This window comes from Cebus imitator, unplaced genomic scaffold (assembly GCF_001604975.1).
Source record: "Cebus imitator isolate Cc_AM_T3 unplaced genomic scaffold, Cebus_imitator-1.0 Scaffold313, whole genome shotgun sequence".
NCBI classification, from domain to species: Eukaryota; Metazoa; Chordata; class Mammalia; order Primates; family Cebidae; genus Cebus; species Cebus imitator.
The window spans coordinates 898,956-917,823 of record NW_016107628.1 but is presented as its reverse complement, the minus strand read 5'-3'; the positions used below and the strand labels follow the sequence as shown (position 1 = coordinate 917,823).

The following is an 18,868-nucleotide window of genomic DNA, read 5'->3' as shown; positions in this document are numbered from 1 at the left end:
ATACAATTCAATCTAGTAATTTAAATGTAAGATGACATGAGGAAGAAGAGTCGTCTCTTCTGCTGTCCTGACTCCACCCTCTATAAGGACAACTGGGACGTGGCTGTAACCAAGCAGGTGTTGGCAGAGCTCCTTCAACATGAACCTGGGGATGGAGGGACTGCAAGACAAGAGGGCCTCCCACACACCCTCAGCCCACACTGGTGGGGCCCATGGTGTCCTGGTCAGCTTCTCGGCCACCTGCACTGAATCCTGCCTGCCCAGCTCCAGAAAGTCCTGAAACATTCAGGGGCCAAGGTTCAGAATGGCAGGGAGTGATGGAACTGCCTCAGTAACCATGGAGAACTGTCCTTGACCCCAACCCCTCTGAACCCGACCCACCTCATGACCAGCCCTGCAGCATCTGGAGCCCCATGTAGATTGTTGAGGTGGAGTCTTTCCAAGCAACAGCCAACCTAAGCCATCAGAGGCCTTAAGATGGAGACGACTCAGCTATTAGCAGCCCCGACTCAACACCCTCGATTGCAGGAAGACTCGGCTCTTCTGTCCCCTGAACCTGACATACTCATGCACTCTGCCCCTTTAACCAGGCTCCTCCCCCTACCTCCCAGCTGAGAATATTCTTCTTTATCCATCTCGGTCTCCAACCAACACTTCCAGGCCCAGCCCCAGGCACTCCTCCTCTCAGAAGCCTTTCCCTCAGGTGGTCTCATAGCATCAACTCACCCAGCTCTGTGTGAGCCTGAATCAACAACTGTGTGCATCCATCTTTAATTTTTCCAAATGAGATTAATCGTCTCACTTGGGAGGCTCCCTGTTCCTAAAAGGATCGGGTTTAACTCCCAGTCCCACCGGTGACACTCAGTAAGCACATCGCCAAAACACACTTTTTAACAAAGCAGTTAATGCATAGGGTGGGGAACATGCAGGTGGACAAAATGGGCATTCTCCAGATATCCCCTCGGTGGAAGAAGGCAAATGTCTCAGGCAGAGAGATTCCACGTCTGGATCTCCCCTTCCAGGCAGCATAAGCAGTCGGCTGGGTTGAGACGAACTTCTTTGCCTCTCAGGGACCTGCTGGCCACCCAGAAGGAGACAGGCAGCTCTTTACTAAAGTCTCACCTCCTGGCGAGGGGGGTTAGCCCTTCCTGCTGCAGTTAGTCTGTCTCCTCCATCCCTTTTCTTTCTTTGAAACAATATTTATTGAGTGTCTGCCATATGCCCGGAAACTTTTAGGAGCTTAAATACATCCATGAATAAAACAGACAAAGATCTCTCCCTTGTGCCCCTCCTTGTGAAACTTGAAGTGTGGGGAAAGGGGAGGACAAGTCAATTAGCAATCATCAAGACAAATAAATGTTATAGCGTGTTGGAAGAGGGTAAGTGCTACAGATTAAAGGAAAAAAATGCCGTATAGGAGGTAGATAGGGCAATGAGGAGCACAGGCAGCGGGGTGATGGGGGAGCGGGGAGGCGCTACAATCTTAAACAAGGTGGCCATGGCACACCTCACTGAGCGGGAGCTAACTGAGCAAAGAGTTGAAGGAGGTCAGGATTAAGCCATTGGGAAATCCAGAAGAGAGCCATTCTGGGCAAAGAGAACAGCCAGGACAAAGACCCTAAAGCATTCAGCGATGCTCAGGGGAGGGAGCCAGGAAGAAGACTGATCGATTAGGTCAGAGAGGTGATATGGATGGCCTGGAGCACTGGTGTAAGGAACTTGATCTTTGGGAAGCCATTTCAGGGGCTTGAGCAGAAGAATGATCTAACTATCCCTCTGGCCTCTCTGCTGAGAATGAACTGAAGGTGGGAGGGAGGAAGCAGGGAAATCAGTCAGGACACTGCTGCTGCTGTGACCCAGGCAAGAGGTGGGGGTGGCTGTGAGCCGGGAGGTAACAGGAGAGAAGGGCTTGCTTCTGGATTTGCACTGAAGACAGAGCCGGCAGATACAATCACCGTGTCTATCAAGCCAGCAACTTTAGGGTGACAGATGCACCACCCTTCTGTGTCTGACCATGCCTTCCTGGTCAAGTCAGTGCCCCTGTTGCTTGGAAAGGCTCCTCAGACAGCGTCAGGGGCTCCACCTCAACAATCTACGTGGGGCTCCGGATGCTGCAGGACTGGGCATGAGGTGGGTCGGGTTCAGAGGGGTTGGGGTCAAGGACAGTTCTCCATGGTTACTGAGGCAGTTCCATCACTCCCTGCCATTCTGAAACTTGGCTCCTGAATGTTTCAGGACTTTCTGGAGCTGGGCAGGCAGGATTCAGTGCAGGTGGCTGAGAAGCTGACGAGAACACCATGGGCCCCAGCAGTGTGGGCTGAAGGTGTGGCGGAGGCCCTCTTGTCTTGCAATCCCTCCATCCCCAGGTTCGTGTTGAAGGAGCTCTGCCAACATCTGCTTGGTTACAGCCACGTCCCAGTTGTCCTTATAGAGGGTGGAGTCAGGGCAGCGGAAGAGATGACTCTTCTTCCTCACGTCATCTTACATGTGAATTACTGGATTGAATCATATGAAATTATCTATTTTTAAACTTACAGAAATGACAATTTTCATATGATTCAACCCAATGTATTGCTCAGCCTCCTGACCCAGTGAATGTGATGGGGAGTGATGAGAGACAAAAAGAAATTAAACAAGGACGGAGTTGCCATCAGCTGAGACGGGGAAGGCAATAGGTGGGGTAGAGGCAGTGCCTGGGACATGCGAAGTTTGAGACATCTGTTAAACATCTAAGCAGGTATCTGAGTGTGGAATGCAGGAGAGAGGACTGGCCTGGGTGGATAAATGTGGGTATCATGGGCATGCAGGTTTTAGGTAAATAGGTAGAGAGTTGCGAGGAGAGGGGGCGCTGGGTAGGAGCTTATTCCCATCCTCATTCCTCACTTTCTCAGACTGTGTGCTACCCTCTCGGGAAGGCTAATGTTTACTGAAAAGACAGAGCAGCCTTCCCCACAGGAATGACGTTATCATAGCAGGTTAGGCTCCTGACCCAGGATCTGTTGCTCAATGTTTTCATGGCAGTGATCACAAACGTGGCATACCTTTAAGTCCTTGGTACACTGTGAATGAGAAGCCTGCGTGCGGGATAGGAAAGAGCTTCCAACAGAGTCTGTTAGTTAAAGGCACAGGGGAACCCTGATCTGTCCTGAAGAGCTGAGCCCGACCTGGCCCACACCCTACCTCTGGGAGGCCCAGAGCACTGTTCCCTGGGCCCTGACTGGCTCTGCTCCCCAGGTGATGAGCGCGCCTGGGGAAGGCAGGGTTCACATGCACCTCTGAGGGGGATCTGGGGGGGATACACGTGGCATTTTCCATCTCATGGCCTTGAGGTAACCAGAGGAATTGGCTATTGTCATCACCCTAATTTGAGGGCGGAGTCTGTAATACAAACTTCATCCACCACACTCATTTTAGGACAGGTCACCTCAGAGACGTTCTCAGCTCTCAAGAAAGTACATGTTGATAAAGGAAGAGACATGGCCCCTGCCCTCACAGGAAGCCTAGTCTGATGGAGATGGGAGGACGACAGGACACTCCCAGGGCACAGTGAGAATAGCAAACCCTTGTCTGGGAGCAGGGGAGAGGCTGGGATAAGAGCACAGGGTAAGGCCTGTCTGTCTTTCTGAAGAAAGAAGAGGAGGAGAGACAGGTAGTGGAGTTTCATGGACCAGCCTTGGCAAAGGGCTGAGGTGAGGTGGGGGCTGGAGCAGGGACTTGGGGCCCAAACCCCAGCATTTGGGGAAGCACAGGAGCCAGTGCAGGTGAGTGACTGCAGGGAAGAGCCACCAGGCTGCAGATGGCATCCAGGCTGAAGAAGTGGGCAGACCAGGGGGCATCTGAGGGGACTGAGAGCAGGAGGCTTCCCAGGCCAGAGGCAAGCAGGAAGTGGGGCCTGGAGTGGGCTGAAGGAGTTCACTTCCAAGGCTGAATGAATTCTCTGAAAAACGGTGAAGAAAATCTATGCACCCCCTGCCAGGAAGGTCCCTCCTCAGCTCTGGGAAAGCAGTGTGGTAACCTTTCAGGAAGGACCCTCCACCTGGGAGGGATTGTCAAAGTCAGGGCTACAGGGGGCACCACAATGAGCCCTGGGTCCAGAGGGAGGCTGATGGGGGCCTGAGTGCCAGGAACTGAGGGCTGGCAGCCAGGAGAGAGCACGGGAGGGCACACATTGGCCCAGGGGGGCCACCCTGCGGATTCTGGCAGCTGGTTGACAGACCGACTCTGGGACCCTGCCGAGCTTGTGTTTCAGGTGCGTCCTGTTATCATTAGGGTCATTATTACTAATGAGGATTGTTGTCAATATTCACACCTGCATGTGGATTCCAGGACTCAGAGGCAAGTCCTGGTTCTTCTCCTTCTCTACTGGCAGCTTCCTGGACTCCCTGCCTCTTCCTCCAGATGGTGAGCTGTCTCCAAGTTCAATCCCAAGGCTTCATTCTTCATGCTCCGTCCCCCTCCTCACGGACATCCCACCACCGCAGCCTCAGTCCCCGACCTCTGTGGGGTTAGATCCATGCCTCCAGGCCTGTCCTCTTGTGGGAGATGAAATTATACTCTAGGGATTTGGAGAGTTGAGGATCAACCATTTCCTGAGCCATAGGTGCCAGGCTCTGTAATATACCTGTCACACAAAAACAGCCCTATTGCTATTCCATTTTACAGATAAACTGAGGCTTTGGAAGCTTATTAAATAACTATAAATCCACATCTCTCTGACTCCAAAACTGAGGGTTGTTTTCTTTGCAGATGTGAACATGTATCACAAACATGTATTATAAGTTTTCTTCCTCCTCCCTTCTTTAATACCTCAAGAAACCTACACAGGAGTCTGCTGCCACCTCAAACTCAGCCTCTATGACGCTGTGATCAGTGGTTTCATCCCATCCTCCTCTGCTCCGTTTCCTGCCTTTGTCCAGGCTCCAGTCTCCTCCTTGGTCCTCAGTGTCCCATCCTGCACATCTGCCTAAAATGCATCCAAGAAGGCTGGGGAGGGCTATGGCCACAGAGGGATGGCAGAAGGCCATCCCGTCCACTCCCCGCCAGCAGGCACAGTGACCATGCCCAGCTCCTCCAGATTCCCCAAAGCAGCCACTATCCCACCTTGCCTGCAGGACCCCACGTCCCCCACGCACCCCTCTGCGGCGCATTCTTCCCTATCTAACTGCAAAGAACTGAGTGCAATCAGTTTTGTTTCCGTACACCAGGAATAAATAAAATGGTTACTCCAGATGGGCTGGATGAACACAGAGTGTTAACTCCAGAGCAGGGGTTTCCCAGGTTCCCACCAAATCAGGGGAACAAGCCGTGAGGCGACTCCCTGGGCAGCTTAGTGGACGGGGCTATAGATCTGTCCCCTGCCTCCAGGCAGGCCCCAACCTAAACCCATAGGAGTGAAGTAGTTTTTGTAACTCTGGAAGAATCATGATTGGGTAATTCCCAAAACACCCTTGTTTCCAGTGAGGCAAAATAATAATAATTATCATTATTATGATTAACCCCTCCCCAGCGTCACCACAGTCTGACTGGGCCTAGGGTGGCTGAAATGTAATTGAACAGCATGAATGGTAATAGTCACTCAAAGAGGAGCACGCAGAAGAAAATTCCTTGGGACTCCATATGACTCATGGCCTTGAGAATTAGGGGCTTAAGAGAAGATGACTAGAGGATGACTTCCCAAAGGCTGGGGAGAGAGTCAGAGAAGGAACTGAGACAATGAGGACTCACAAGCATCTCTTGAATAGATCTCCCATGGCTGGATGCCCTGGGAGATGTGCGTGCAGATTCTGTGGATGCCAATGCAGGTTTCTGATGGCTACCGAAAGAGTAACCTGGAACCAAGGGGATATAAACTATCTGAATAATTTTTCAGTGTCCTGAGAAACCGGAATTTAGCTCTAGCAAGGCTGGGGAGAGATGGAAAAGGTAGAACTAGGAAGTAGAATGAAGACAATTTATGTAGTATTTCATAGAAGTAGCATAACTTTATGCTGTTTGCATCTCTCTAGAAAAATAGAGAAAAATCAAGACTCTACTTGAGATTCCCATTCTTGAGACAACGCTTGTGTGCCCAGCCATCTGCTTGCCTGGGGTCCTGCAGTCCACCGAGCTTTTCCAAGCCAGTTGTTAAATGCAGCCATTATTAAAAAGTTTAAATTTCATAAATCTATAACTAAATGATATTAAAGCAAACGTGATCAGTACTCAGAATTCACCACTTCCTGATAAGTTGCTGCAGTTCACTATTACCTAAGCTCTTAAAGTTATTTATTTCCTCTATTGTATCTGTATCATGGAAATACTACACAATAATGTGCTACCAAACTTTTCTCCCGATTCCATGCCAGTGACATCATGTTGGGAACTTGAATTCAGCCATAGTGGAAGCACTGACATCATTGAAATCAGCTAAGACTACAAATCAGGGCTTCCCAGCCCCTACCCCACCCTCCACCCTACTCCCAAAGCCACTGTTGAAATGTATCACCACAAGTGTTCTCCTCCAGCACTGAACAAGATTTCATGCAGGAGAAATGAACAAAAAAACACCAAGGCGTCCCTGAAGCAAAATTTCGGAAACAGAAACTTCCCTCCCTCTTTCTCCTGGGGTGGTAAGTACAGTGATGACTGATCTCAGCATTGGATTTAGGAACTCTCTACCTTCCCTGTTGACTCACCCTAACAGGAAGTGGTTCTCAGAGTCTCTCTGAAATCTCTCTTGCTGCTTTTTAATGAGCCTTTCTTGCCAGAGCCTCACTGGTCCTACCTCCCAAATGGTGGCTAAGTCTGATCATGGCTCCCTTGCTCCTGGAATGATGGGGAAAGATGATGTCATTCAACCACCTGCATGGCCAGCTGGCTGCCTCTGTCCCTCAGAAGCTTGCAGGAAGCTGAGCTGGAGGCTCCTCAGACTTGGAGCACTCTCCCCAAGTCATCCTATACCATCCCTGCCTTAAGGCAAAAGCATGCCAGACACAGTGCCCTGCTGAAGATCTCCTATTTATGACAAGTCATCTTATAGATGCTCATAAATATGACCCAATAAATGAAGGGGTAGATGGTTACTGGAATTCTCTTCTCTTCTCCGTATTTAATGCCCTTTCCCCATACCCCTTTCCATTCCCAAGAACTCCCCAACTTCCCACCCCCAAGTCAGTTGTCTCTGGTTCCTTTGGCCTCATTACTATCTCTCATATCTTCCAGCAAGCTCTATAAAAGCAGAGCTGGCAATGCCATCACCCCTTTGCAAATACCCAAGGCATCTCGAGGGTTTCCTAGTTATATGTTACTAAGAAGGGTTTGAGGGCTTCCTAAACCCATGAGGCCCATGCACACCACACACTTCCTGTGGCCCTAGAATAGTAGCAGGAAAAATGAGGAAGACTAGCTTCTCCTCAAGAGAAGAGACAAAGAGAGAAGAAAGATGCTGGGCTCTCAACAAGCAGGCAGCTGGGGAAAGGCAGGTAGAACAAAGTGCCCTTGAAGTGTTCTTCTGAACGCCGCCTACCAACTAGACCAGACGAGTGTCCAGCGTGTGCCTGTTGCAGCCATCCCGTATGGAGTGCAACCACTTGATCCACCAGAGGCAGCTGAATTAGAAATGCAACGCTCTGGGGTCCCTAAGAGTAGAACTCGGATCAAGGGATAAAAGCTATATGGGGACAAAAACTGGATTCCAGAGAAATATTCTGTTGAATATCGACAGTCAGAGGCCAAGTGGCATGTCTTGGAAGGTAGTGAGCTGCCATTAGAGGTTTTCAAGAAGAGGTTGAATATCCTTTGTCAGGAATTCTATAGAAAGAATTCAAATACCAGAGAAACAGCCTGCTGTCCTGGAATCAAACATGCCTAGATCAAATCCTGAATTATTACCTTTGTTGCCTTGGTCAAGATACCTAATCCCTCTGAGCCTCAGTTTATTCATTGGTATAATGAGAATAATACACAATCTCATAGTACTAAAGTAAGGAATAAATAAGACAAAGAATACAAAGGCAGCTGACAGTAGGTGCTCAATAAATGCCAATCCGCTTCCCACCAAAAGGGGGGCCAGGTTAGCTGGCCTTGAAGGTCTTTCTACACAAGAGAGTATGACTCTGAAACCCTTGCCGGCCATTAAGAAAGAAGGTATACATCTAAAGAGATAAAGAAGTCAGGATTAGTTCAATGAGGGGAAGAGAAAGAAGGATGCTGAGAACAGTCAGGGAATATTTGGAGGTCATCCATGACAGATCCCCGTTCTACCATCTGCCCCTCTAGAATAAAATGGAAAAGTAGAAGTGGGGATTTAAAGTCCAGCCTAAGGGGCCTCAGTTTCCCTATGTGTATTGTGAATGAGTAGGATTTTTTTTATTGAACTTCACTTCATCATACTCAGTAAACACAGCTCATTGTAAACCCAGCCAAGGCCTTTCCCAGCAACTCATTCAGCTATGTAAAACCATGATACCTGCAGACTGCACTTCCCTTTCCAAGGACAGGGGGCCTGGGAGAATGAGATGACTAGTTTTATGTGACAATGGATGGGAAACAGCAACAGTATTGACTGACACCAAATTAAGGGGAAAATATGAAGGGAAAAAATCAAAGACAGAGAGACAGAAACACACACATACGCGCACACACACACACACACACAGAGAGAGAGAGAGTGCAAGCTGCCAAAAGAATAATATTGAGATCCTGGTTTTGGTAGAACTAAATATAACATCTTATATTTCCACAGGCAAATTGCCCAACAAACTGAAATGGAAATATTCCAATGTTATTACAGACAAATATAATGTCAACAGCTTGCTATTCTTATCAATAATTCATTATAAACCAACTTAAAGACCTAAAGTACATTGAAAACATCCACCAAAATATTCCAGAGTTAAGTGTAAACAAATAGCATGAAAGAATCAAGAAGGATGACCAAATAAAATCAAGGCAGGCCAAACAGATGAAGCACAAAGTCCCAAAGGATTCTGAGGGAGGTCTAAGCTAAGTTCTAACATCCCTGAAACAAGGGACCAAAGTGGTAAGGTAACACATCCAAGTTTTAGCGTGGAAATAATAGAACCCACACTACATTTCCTGATACACGTCTCCTAGCAGATAGGAAACTGCTGATTTCAGGAACTGTATCCTTTCAAATATATTTTTGCTACCGAAGCACCCATCTCACTAAACCAGAGAGGACTTCTCACACCTATTAACTCAAACAGTGCTTACTGTTTTCCACCTTTTAACCGAAAATGACTAAAACATCCCCCAGAATACACGGTAAATATAACAAGGTGTTTAACAAGTGCTAGTAGATACTAAACAGCTCTGTTAATCCCTATCCAGGAATGGCTGACTACTTCAGGGTGTAAGAGTATGGAGCTAGATCTCTGATAGGCCTAGATTCTAACCACAGAATAATCCTTCATAAGGCAGTAACTGTAAAATGTCTAAAAACTTTTTTTTTCCAACATAAAGTAATGCTGCCGCATTCATTCATTCACTTGGTATTTCTCAAACATCCCTGTGGAATGGGCTCTGCGCAAATTGACCAACTGTAGACAAGTGAAGAAAAGAAAAGCCATAAATCAGTTGTTGTAAACCCCCAGCAGCATCCAGGTGAAGGGACTTACCATACTCTCCGAGTTCCATAACATAAGCTATATCAACATGATTCCCCTCCTTCCTGCACTTCACCCAGCGCCCTAGAACTGTGGCACTTCGTTTTTTCTAATCTAAGAGGTGGTGTCTTATTTTCACATGTCCTTGTTTCTATCTCCCGGAGTGCCTGTGCCTTCTGTGATCCAAGGACAAGTTTCCTTTCAGCTTTCAACAACATACAATGCCTCCCTAGACCTTCAGAGCACATTTTTCTCAACAGACAACATTGACACGTGAAAAATTTGAATATTTAGAAATGGCAAGTCTATTGCACTTTGCCAGTTCTCAAATATCTATGATCGCTGATTTTGCGGTCATAGATATTCCTCATTCTTTTTTTCTGTTTTCCTTATCTGCGCACTTTGTATGTTGTTGAAAGGAATAGCATTGGATGGATCCTTCCAGCTCTGACTGTCAGAGATCCAAGCAGAAGGAGGGAGGAGAGGGGCGGTGATGGGGCGGAGCGACAGAAGCAACCCTCCCCGGCCCTGGGCAGGACCCGCTCCCCCCCGACCCCGGTGCCCAACCTTCGTGGAATGCGGACAGCCACTTCGGACTCACGTCTCAATGTTTCTTTATTGTGCCAACACTGCAGCCTCAGAGCTCAGACCTCACACACAGAACAATTCGTCCAGACGGACCCCCACCCACCCGGCCCCCGGGGCCCTCTGCTTAGGCTGGGGACACCGGGCCTCCGGCCTCAGCCTCTCTAGGACACTGACTCGGCCTCCTCCTCCTCCCTCCCTCTCCCCAGAGCCTTCGGCCCCGGGGAGGCGGAGAAGGCTCGAGATCGCCTTCCTGCGCCCTCGCCCGCCCCCTCCCACTTGTGGGGAGGAGGCTCTGCCTCCCGACGCATTTCCTTAGGGAAATGCCTTCACCCCCAGCCGCCTGGCGGCCTGGGGCGAGCGAGGTCGGCACCAGCCCCGACGTGTCCCCAGCTGCGGGCAGAGGGCCCCGCGCCCTCCTCCCGGCCGGGGCGCAGCCCGGCGGCGCGCTCACACCAGGAGACCTTTGTTGCACTGCGCCAGCCCCTCGGCAGAGTCGGCTGGCTCCGCGCTCTTGACCTTGACGTAGACCGGGGAGGGGCCCGCTTCGCAGGCGGCGGCAGTGGTGCAGGGCGCCAGGGCCACGTCCTCGGGGCCACCGCAGGGCGGAGGCGCGTACTTGCGGCGCAAGGAGCGGCTGACGTTCTGCGTCGGGTACCCCAGAAGGTGGGTGACGCGGCTGCAGCGCCCGCTGGCCTTGCACCCGGGCGCCACGGCGTCCTCTCTGTGGAAAACAACAGGCGGGCGGGTGAGCGGGCTGCTCCGCGGCGCGGCGTGGGCACGGCCTGGGCAGAGCCGGGGGCTCTTGGCAACCTCTGGTCTCCCGCACCTCCCTCCGCCTGCCCTCGCCTCTCTCCCTCGGCCTCGACCTACTCTCCTTCGTGTCCCTTCCTGGGCCGGCGACCCTGCAGCGGTCCCGGAGCCACCATCCCCATCCTCCAGACAGGGCTTGTCCGCGCGAATCTGGACAGCCCAGCAGGCAGCCCCCTCCAGGCCCCTCCAACCCCTTTCTGATGTTTCGCAGGTCGACCGCCTTTAATAGGGATCCAGAAGGAGCTGCTTTTCCTCTTCTTTCCTTAGCTAGCCCTGACCTTGCACGCGCAATCTCTCTCTCTCTTTCTCACCTCCTGCCCCTCAATCTTCTCCATCTTTCCCTCCATCCCCGAGGCATTGCAATCATTAGCACTGCTAGACTTGTTCTATTTTTATTTCTAGTTTGCTTCTAATATAAGTTATTAGCACTATTCTTATTATTAGCTCTTCTTAAATAATCACGTCAGAGTTCTCACCGGCGCAGTACAGGGGAAACAAAAAAACACAGGCCCTGCCCTCCAGGAGCTTACAGTCTAGACAAGACAGACAGGTGCAAGGCAGGAGGGAAATGGAGGGCAGGAAGCAGAGGTGAAGACGGGGGTGGGAGGGGAAGGGAAAAGCCATGCGTTGGGTGGCAGGTCGACATGCCGCAGTCCCAGCACTCTGTGGCGATGGCGGGCAGGGTTGGGGTGGGGGGCCCAGCCGGCCGGTGGCAGACAGGAGTGAGACGAGCAGGGCGCCGGTTCCCCGCCGCACAGCAGCATGCAGCATGCATCAGGTTTTACCTGATCTCACTAGCCAAGTCGCCGCAGGCCCCTCCGCCGACCCCGCCGCCGTTGCTGTAGCCGAAGGCACCGCGGGCGCCGCCCCCGGAGCCCCCGCAGCAGCAGCAGACGAGCCCCCAGATGCCTACGGCCAGGCAGCCCAGCGCCAGCAGAGAGCCCAGCACCACGCCGATGATCAAGCCTACACGCCGGTTGTCTGTGGAGAGAAGTGGAGGCCGGTCAGGCTTTCTCACAGCATGGCAGGTGCCTGAGGACCAGGACCAGGAGGTGCCAGGGCAGGGGTTAGTGGGAAAGAGGCAGAGGGACCCAGGGGGTCTCTGAGCCCTGGGACAGGCAGTGGGGAAGATGTGGGGAGATGCAAGTCAACCCCTTGTGTCAGCATGCTTCTCCCAGGGCTTCCAGCACCGCGCAGAGTGGAAGCTGTGCTGGGAAGGTGAGACCCCACTCCATAGGGCTAATCGTACCCACTAATCTTGGCCCACTTGCAGGAGAGGACCTGGGAGTCCCCATTGGCAAATGGATGGCAGTGGAAAGGCAGAAGCAGCTGAGGCTCCGAACTAAAACCCGGCCATCTCCAGTTCAACCCTCCCAACCACCCAGCCCCCAAGGCTGCTGCACCTACCTGAGACCTTCACCTCCACCATGCAAACACTGTAGCCCACGTTGTTGGCCACTGTGCACTGATACAGCCCATCATCTGCTTTGGAGATATCCTTCAACACCAGGTCCCCATTGTTCAGGCCTGAAAGTGAAGTGGAGAGGCCTGGTCTCTGAGAGCTCCCACCCCAACCTCAGTCCCTGCAGGGTGGGGAATGGGACACCCATTCCGGAAGAAGGGAAGACTTATGCATGTATGTATGAGTCCCTACACACACACACACACACACACACACACACACACACACACATCCACTCCACTCTCCAGGAGAGTCACCTTCCCCCTGCTGTGACGGAGATGCAAGGAAGACCCCTCTCCCAGCAGCAAGACAGAAACACCATTAATTCACTCTGTGAATTTAGGGAAATAGGTCCCCTCTCTGAGCCTTGGTCTCCTCCTTTGCACAGTGAGGACAGGATTAGACCAGTGGAACTCTAAGATCCCTCCTAGCTCTATTATTCTTTGGTTGAATATTTTCAGCTTCTCTGTGTACTAGGGGCTTTACACACCTCCCCCCCTATTTAATCCCTGCATGCTTATGAAAGGTATATATTAGTATTCCCTTCCCATATATGAAGAAATCAAGGCACAGGGAGTTAAGCCGCTTGCCTTAGACTTGCAGCCAGTCAGTGTCCCTGCCAGGATTCAAGCCCAGCTCTGCCTGAGACTCTCCACATTTGCCTTATCATCTCCCCTCAATAGTAGCTGCTAGGCCTCAGTGCAGTGGCTCACGCCTGTAATCCCAGCACTTTGGGAGGCTGAGGCAGGTGGATCACCCGAGGTCAGGAGTTCAAGACCAGCCTGGCTAACACAGTGAAACCCTGTTTCTACTAAAAATACAAAAATTAGCCAGGTGTGGTGGTGTGTGCCTATAATCCCAGCTATCTGGGAGGCTGAGGCAGGAGAATCACCTGAACCTGGGAGGCAGAGGTTGCAGTGAGCCGAGATCATGCCATTGCACTCCAGCTTGGGCAACAAGAGCAAAACTATGTCCCATATATATATATATATATGGCAGCTGCTGGGGCAGGCACAAAGGGGGGGTCTTTTGCAGGGGTTCCAGGTTTGACTTGATGCCACTGATAACTCAAGGAAACCCCAACAAGGTCCCAGAGTCTCTGATCTTCCACTCATCCCCACACCGCCCTCACTCAGGGCCCTCTCACCTTGGTTCATGGAGCTGAAGAAGGACTCCTGGTAGGACACCTCGGAGTGGTAGCTGTGCTGGGAGATGTAAGACCCAGCTCGATAGGGGTAATGGTGCCCACTGATCTTGGCCCACTTGTAGGAGAGGGGCTGGGAGCCCGCATTGGCATAGCACTTCAGCACCACGTCGTTGCCATATGTCATCTGGCCTTCAGACCAGCACACGGGCACTGCGGGTCGTGCTGCAAGGAGGCAGACAATTGTAAGCCAAGGCCCAGCAGCGAGACAGAGCCAGGCTCACAGCGACCAAGCTGCCCTTGGCTCTGAAGCCAGGGGAAGAGGAGCTCAGAGGAGTCTTGCCATACCTTGGACAGTGACAATGACCTTCCGGGTGGCCATGGTGGTCTTCTTCACCCGGCATTCATAGGTGGCCGTATCAGATACCTGCAGGTTCATGAGGTTGATGGAGGCATCGTACTGGCTCGGGTCCGAGGCTGCAAAGCGGACCCTCTGCTGCAGATGGGGAAGGTTGCCATGGTTGATCCTCTTGTCCTGGTAACTAAGGAACTGTGAAGAGGAGAGGAAAACAGGCGGTGAAACAGGCAGAGCCAAGGAGGGCCATGTGGGTTTGGCTGCTTTAGGCAATTCACTGAACTTCTCTGAGACTCTGTTTTCTCAACTGAAAAATGAGAATGAAGATGCCTGATCCACTGACCTTTTACAAAACTGAGGAGATCAAACAACTGGAAAAGTATACGGTCAGACTGGGAACTTTTTGAAGGCAGAGACTATACCTTATTTTCCCTTTAGATTGGGGTGGGGGGAGGAAGACTAACTGGCTAGCTTAATCCACAATTGCAGAGCTCTCATCCCCATTGCCCCATTCCCTGAGAGGCCTGGGGGGAGGTTCAAAGACTTAGTTTTCTTCTCCCCTTGGGATGTTGGCTGTCCAACAGGTAGACATCAGGAAGCATAGAGGTAGAAGATCCCAGTGCCCAGCACTCACCACGTTCTCCCGGTGGTGGGCGGGGTCTGAGTTGACCTGCATCCACTCGATATCCAGCCCATTGGGACCATAGTCCTCAGGGTCCAGGACATAGGGGCAGCCCAGCCTCACATTATCACCTTCCGCCAGGTACAGGACCTCCTGTCCATCTCCATTGATCCGTACAGCAGACAGCAGTGCTGGGGGAGGGCAGAGAAAATGAGTGGTAGGAGCAGAACTAGGGCTTCAGGAGGAGTCGCTATCATTCCTTCCCTTCACATCCGCTGTTCACTGCACCCAGAGGTCAGGAGTGCTTTCATAAAAAGGGCTGTTTTTAGTGGGTGTGTATATGCGTGTGCATGAATTGTTATAGGCATATATAGCTATATGTTACATATATAGCTATACGTATAGCTCTTATATATAGCTGTTACATATGCTTGTATGTATATATGATTGTGTATGCATGTATGAATATGTACACATGTACATTGTATGCTTATGACTATCTGTGGCTGCCTCTGTGTACTGTGAGGTTATTCATGTGTATGACCATGTAGCATGTCTGCTTGTATATTTATGTGATAGTGTGGATGTGCTTGTGTGTGTGTGGGTGTGTGTGTGTGTGTGTGTGTGAAGGTATGTGGTACACACAGAGGTGTCGAATGCTCTGATGGAAGAGCCTGGCTGGTTAAATGTCACCTGTCTGGGCTGACTGAGGTCCTCCTGTCCAGAGGCAGCAGGGTGGTTATAATGGCTTCTGGGGCTCCTCCCCAGCCTGAAAAGCCGAAGACTGCGTGTTGTCCATGTGTGTATGGCCTGTGTGTACGCACGTGTGTATGACAGCGTGTCTGTGTCTATATGCTTCTATGTGGTTCTGTACAGTGGTATATGACCATGTGAGGCTATGTAAGTGCTTAAAAGTGACAGTGCGTGCTTGTGCATGACAGTGGGCAGCTGTGACCAGGAGACTGGCTGTGTTCATGTGTGATAGTGAGTGATGGCGTGTGCCTGGGACTGTGGCCACAGGTATCTGTAGGACAGTGTGACTCTTTCGTGACTACACAGCACTGTGGACTGTGTGTGCTTCCTCTTATGTGATTGTGCGGCTCACATGCAGCCGCCCCCACAAGCTGGCTCCCAGTGAGGCCCCTCCTGCCACTGAGTCAGTGGCAGGCAATCCTGGGTGAGGAGCCGGGATCCCAGGACCCAGGAGCTCAGGACTGAGCTCCTGTCCCTCCCTACTCTGAAGCCCCAGGCAAGCCTATCCCCAACCGGTTGGACCTAGAGAGGGATAAGACCAGGGGTGCGTAGCCAGGGCCCCACCCTGGACACTCTGCACTCCACCACCCAGTCTCTAGCAACCCTGCCTCTGCAGGCCCCTCACCAGGCCTCACACACTCTCCGTCCGCGTTCTTTTTTGAGTCAACATGTATTCTGGAGTCGCAGCCCCAGGTCTCAGTAATTATTCTATCATTCTGTGGCTCAGGACCATGTTTACACTTAGAGATCTCACACATATACACACACAATTACACAGTCACAGGCAAACAAATCGACCTGTGGCCCACTCTTACAAGCCTTCAAAATGCAGATACATACCTAGGTGGCCCCACCTTCCTACACACAGAGACACTATTAGATTCATACAGACACAGACACAATCTGCACACAAACACAGAACATACTGATTCAAACGACACACCCACTGTGTGTTCATATAGTCCCTGTGTGTGTTCATTCAAGACCAGACATATCCATGGAAGCCCTGCCAGGAAGGCTTAGCCTGGCTTCAGCGAGGCCAGCAAGGGCACGTTCAACACCCCCAACACCTCAGGGATCACTAAACTTCCCTCCTAGGAACACTGGCTGGGCCATCAGCCCTGTCCTAACCCGGCTAGACTCCAAGGTGGCCCAGAGCAGGCAGGCTGGCTGCTGGGGCTCTAACGGGACCTGGTGATGCCTCTTCAGCCCCAGGCCAAGAGAACAACTGCTCATTCCTGAGATAAGGATCCTGCTGCCATCTGCCAGATCCTGAGGTGGCTCAAGGCAAGCCAGGGATGAGCCAGAGCTCGGCTGAGAGCAGAGGCTCCACCCTGGAGAACAGCCGCCAGGAGCACCCACGCAGGGAGGACTCTCTCCATGTCATAGGAGCCTGCCAGGCAGGAGGGTAAGCATTCAGGGAGAGGGGCTTGGGAAGGAGGGACAGGCTGGAAGAAAAGCACCTCCGCCCTGCACCAGGCTGAGAGCTTCTTCAATTGTCCCAGGCCGGGGAGTCACCCAGCTTTTCTATCTCCTTAGAAGTCTTCTCAGCCTCCTCCCAAGGGTTCCAGACTTTCCACACCCCTCCTTCTCCTTGGGAAGTTGTTCCTAGTGTCTCGCCTTGGTTCCTCTTGCTGTGGCATTAAGGAAGTACTACAGGGAATGAGAGGGGAGAGGCTAGAGAGGGAAGAAAGGCAGGGTGGAAGAGAGCTGGATGGCAGACTTGAGGAGAGAGGGGAATGGGGGAATCACACAGCGGTGATTCTTTGCCCCCCACAAAAGCACCAGAGGCTGGCCATGCTTTATGGGGTGTCCTCTCAATAGTGGTGCCTATTCTCTGCCTGTAAATTCTTTCTGAATCTTCATGTGCTTCCAGAACTCCTGACCCTCCCTCTGGAGGTGAGGGAGTGGAGAAAAGGCAGCTCCAGCTGAGGGTATTGAAGCGTGAATGCAGTCAGCACTGAGTGTCCTCACACGCCCATAGACGCGCCACACAGGGGGATGTCCAGGTCCCCACAACACAGCCAGAGCCTCCCGAGTGGACTCCGCCAGCCCTGCTCTCACCAGACAGAGAGGGCTGCGGCTATCCTGCCAGAAATGTCATCATTCCCACACAGGTGCACACGCCCACACACTCACATAGACATTTACGCTCACACAAAGACTGAAAATGCCCCCCACTTCCCACATTCCTCTTTCGTGCCCCTTCATCCCAAATCCAGATCGCAGGAGGGACTCAGCGATGTCGGTACACAATGTCCCTTGGCGGGACTTGCCACAACCTGGGCGGGAAGCTACAATGTCCAAATTTGAGCCCTGCTCTGCAGACCTGTCCTGGTGGGGTGAGAGGTTTCTGGAGTTGCCATCCCTGCCACCCTCAGGCCTCATCCTGGCAGGGGCACTATCCTGGAGCTCTCATAGCACAGGGGGCCCAGAGCCGAGCTCTCACCGGCCACGATGGCAGCAATCACTCAGACTTACACCAGCCTTGGTCTCTTGCTCTTTCAAGGCAAGTGACTCCCCTGCCCCTTGGGTCTGGCCTTGGAAGAGGAAAAGTAGCCCTGGGAATAGCACACAGTCTGATGAAAATTGATCTTTCCCAGGCTCCTCCTCGGCCCTCCTACCCCACCTCCAGCTCCCGCAGAGTAATCCCTGTCCTCCCAGGCACAGCACGAGCTTGCAGGGCACCTGCACACATGTGTGAGCCCGACAGGGGACATGCAAAGATCCACTCAAAGACCTTCACACCACAGACACCCACCCTGATCCTCAGGCACAGGCTCTCCTGGGGGGAGGACCCCTGGCAATACCCACATCCGGCTGCAGCAGGGCAAGAGTGGGCAGCACCCCTCCAGGCATCTCAGGCAGCTTCAGGCTCCCCTGTGAGCCCTTGCTGCACCGTTCCTGCCCACCTAGCCTCATGCTGGCTGTCCCTGCCCCTGCCCAGCCCCGTACCTGGGCTCAGGCACACGAGCAGCAGGTGGAATGCTCCTCCAGCTCCCATGTCTCTAGGCTCGGTGTTTCCTCCGCCTGGGCTGGGTATCCCGTGGGCTGGTGGTGGTGGGTGTGAGGGGGTGGGTGGAGGGAGGAGGAGCTGAGGGCCCAGACACTGCCCAGGGTGGCAGGAAGGTGCAATGAGTGCCCGGCTGGGGAGCAGCCGGAGTTATTTCTATGGGAGGGAGGGGGCCTCGTCCCCGCCTTGGGGAGGAGTCCCAGGAACCCTAATTAGCGGGGTGACAGGGTGGCCTACCCAGGCATTACCCAGCCCTCACCCAAGCTCTTCCCTGTCCCAAGAGTGGCACAGGGCAGCCAGCGGAACTTGTAATTAGGCACCTGTTAAACTTCACTTCCTCCTGGCCACATCCTCAGGGTGACAACAGTCACCTCATTACAGCTTCCAAGAGCTTCCTTCACCACTCATTTGCTGCCTCCTTCCCTGGGGGAAATGGGGAAGAGGAAGGAGAAGCCAGGCTTGGGAGGAAGAGTGGCCAGGCCCTGAAGAGTTAATCCTGATCCCAGGCCATAAGGT

At 52.2% G+C, this 18,868-nt stretch overlaps 1 protein-coding gene and 1 non-coding gene across 2 annotated transcripts; both read right to left on the bottom strand.

Annotated features, from left to right (window-relative positions):
* Positions 1–8,332: 8,332 nt before the first annotated feature.
* LOC119467642 lies at positions 8,333–8,397 on the bottom strand. Its single transcript, XR_005196190.1, has one exon. It is a non-coding gene; the product is annotated as a small nucleolar RNA SNORD64 (small nucleolar RNA).
* Positions 8,398–10,068: 1,671 nt separating this feature from the next.
* VSIG8 (V-set and immunoglobulin domain containing 8) lies at positions 10,069–18,475 on the bottom strand. The gene is made up of 7 exons (XM_037729631.1): positions 18,295–18,475; positions 14,599–14,777; positions 13,958–14,159; positions 13,613–13,834; positions 12,411–12,530; positions 11,789–11,984; positions 10,069–10,914 (listed from the first exon to the last, which is right to left on the bottom strand). The coding sequence occupies exons 1-7, from the start codon at positions 18,341–18,343 to the stop codon at positions 10,641–10,643; spliced, it is 1,242 nt and encodes a 413-aa protein (XP_037585559.1). The 5' UTR covers positions 18,344–18,475; the 3' UTR covers positions 10,069–10,640.
* Positions 18,476–18,868: the final 393 nt, after the last annotated feature.

Excerpts from the sequence above, each read along its gene's own strand:
- VSIG8 (XM_037729631.1), bottom strand. The coding sequence starts at position 18,343 with ATGGGAGCTGGAGGAGCATTCCACCTGCTGCTCGTGTGCCTGAGCCCA. Across the intron at positions 14,778-18,294 it reads GCTCGTGTGCCTGAGCCCAG|CACTGCTGTCTGCTGTACGG; the intron begins GTACGGGGCTGG and ends GCCCTCCCCCAG. Across the intron at positions 14,160-14,598 it reads CCCACCACCGGGAGAACGTG|TTCCTTAGTTACCAGGACAA; the intron begins GTGAGTGCTGGG and ends TCCTCTTCACAG.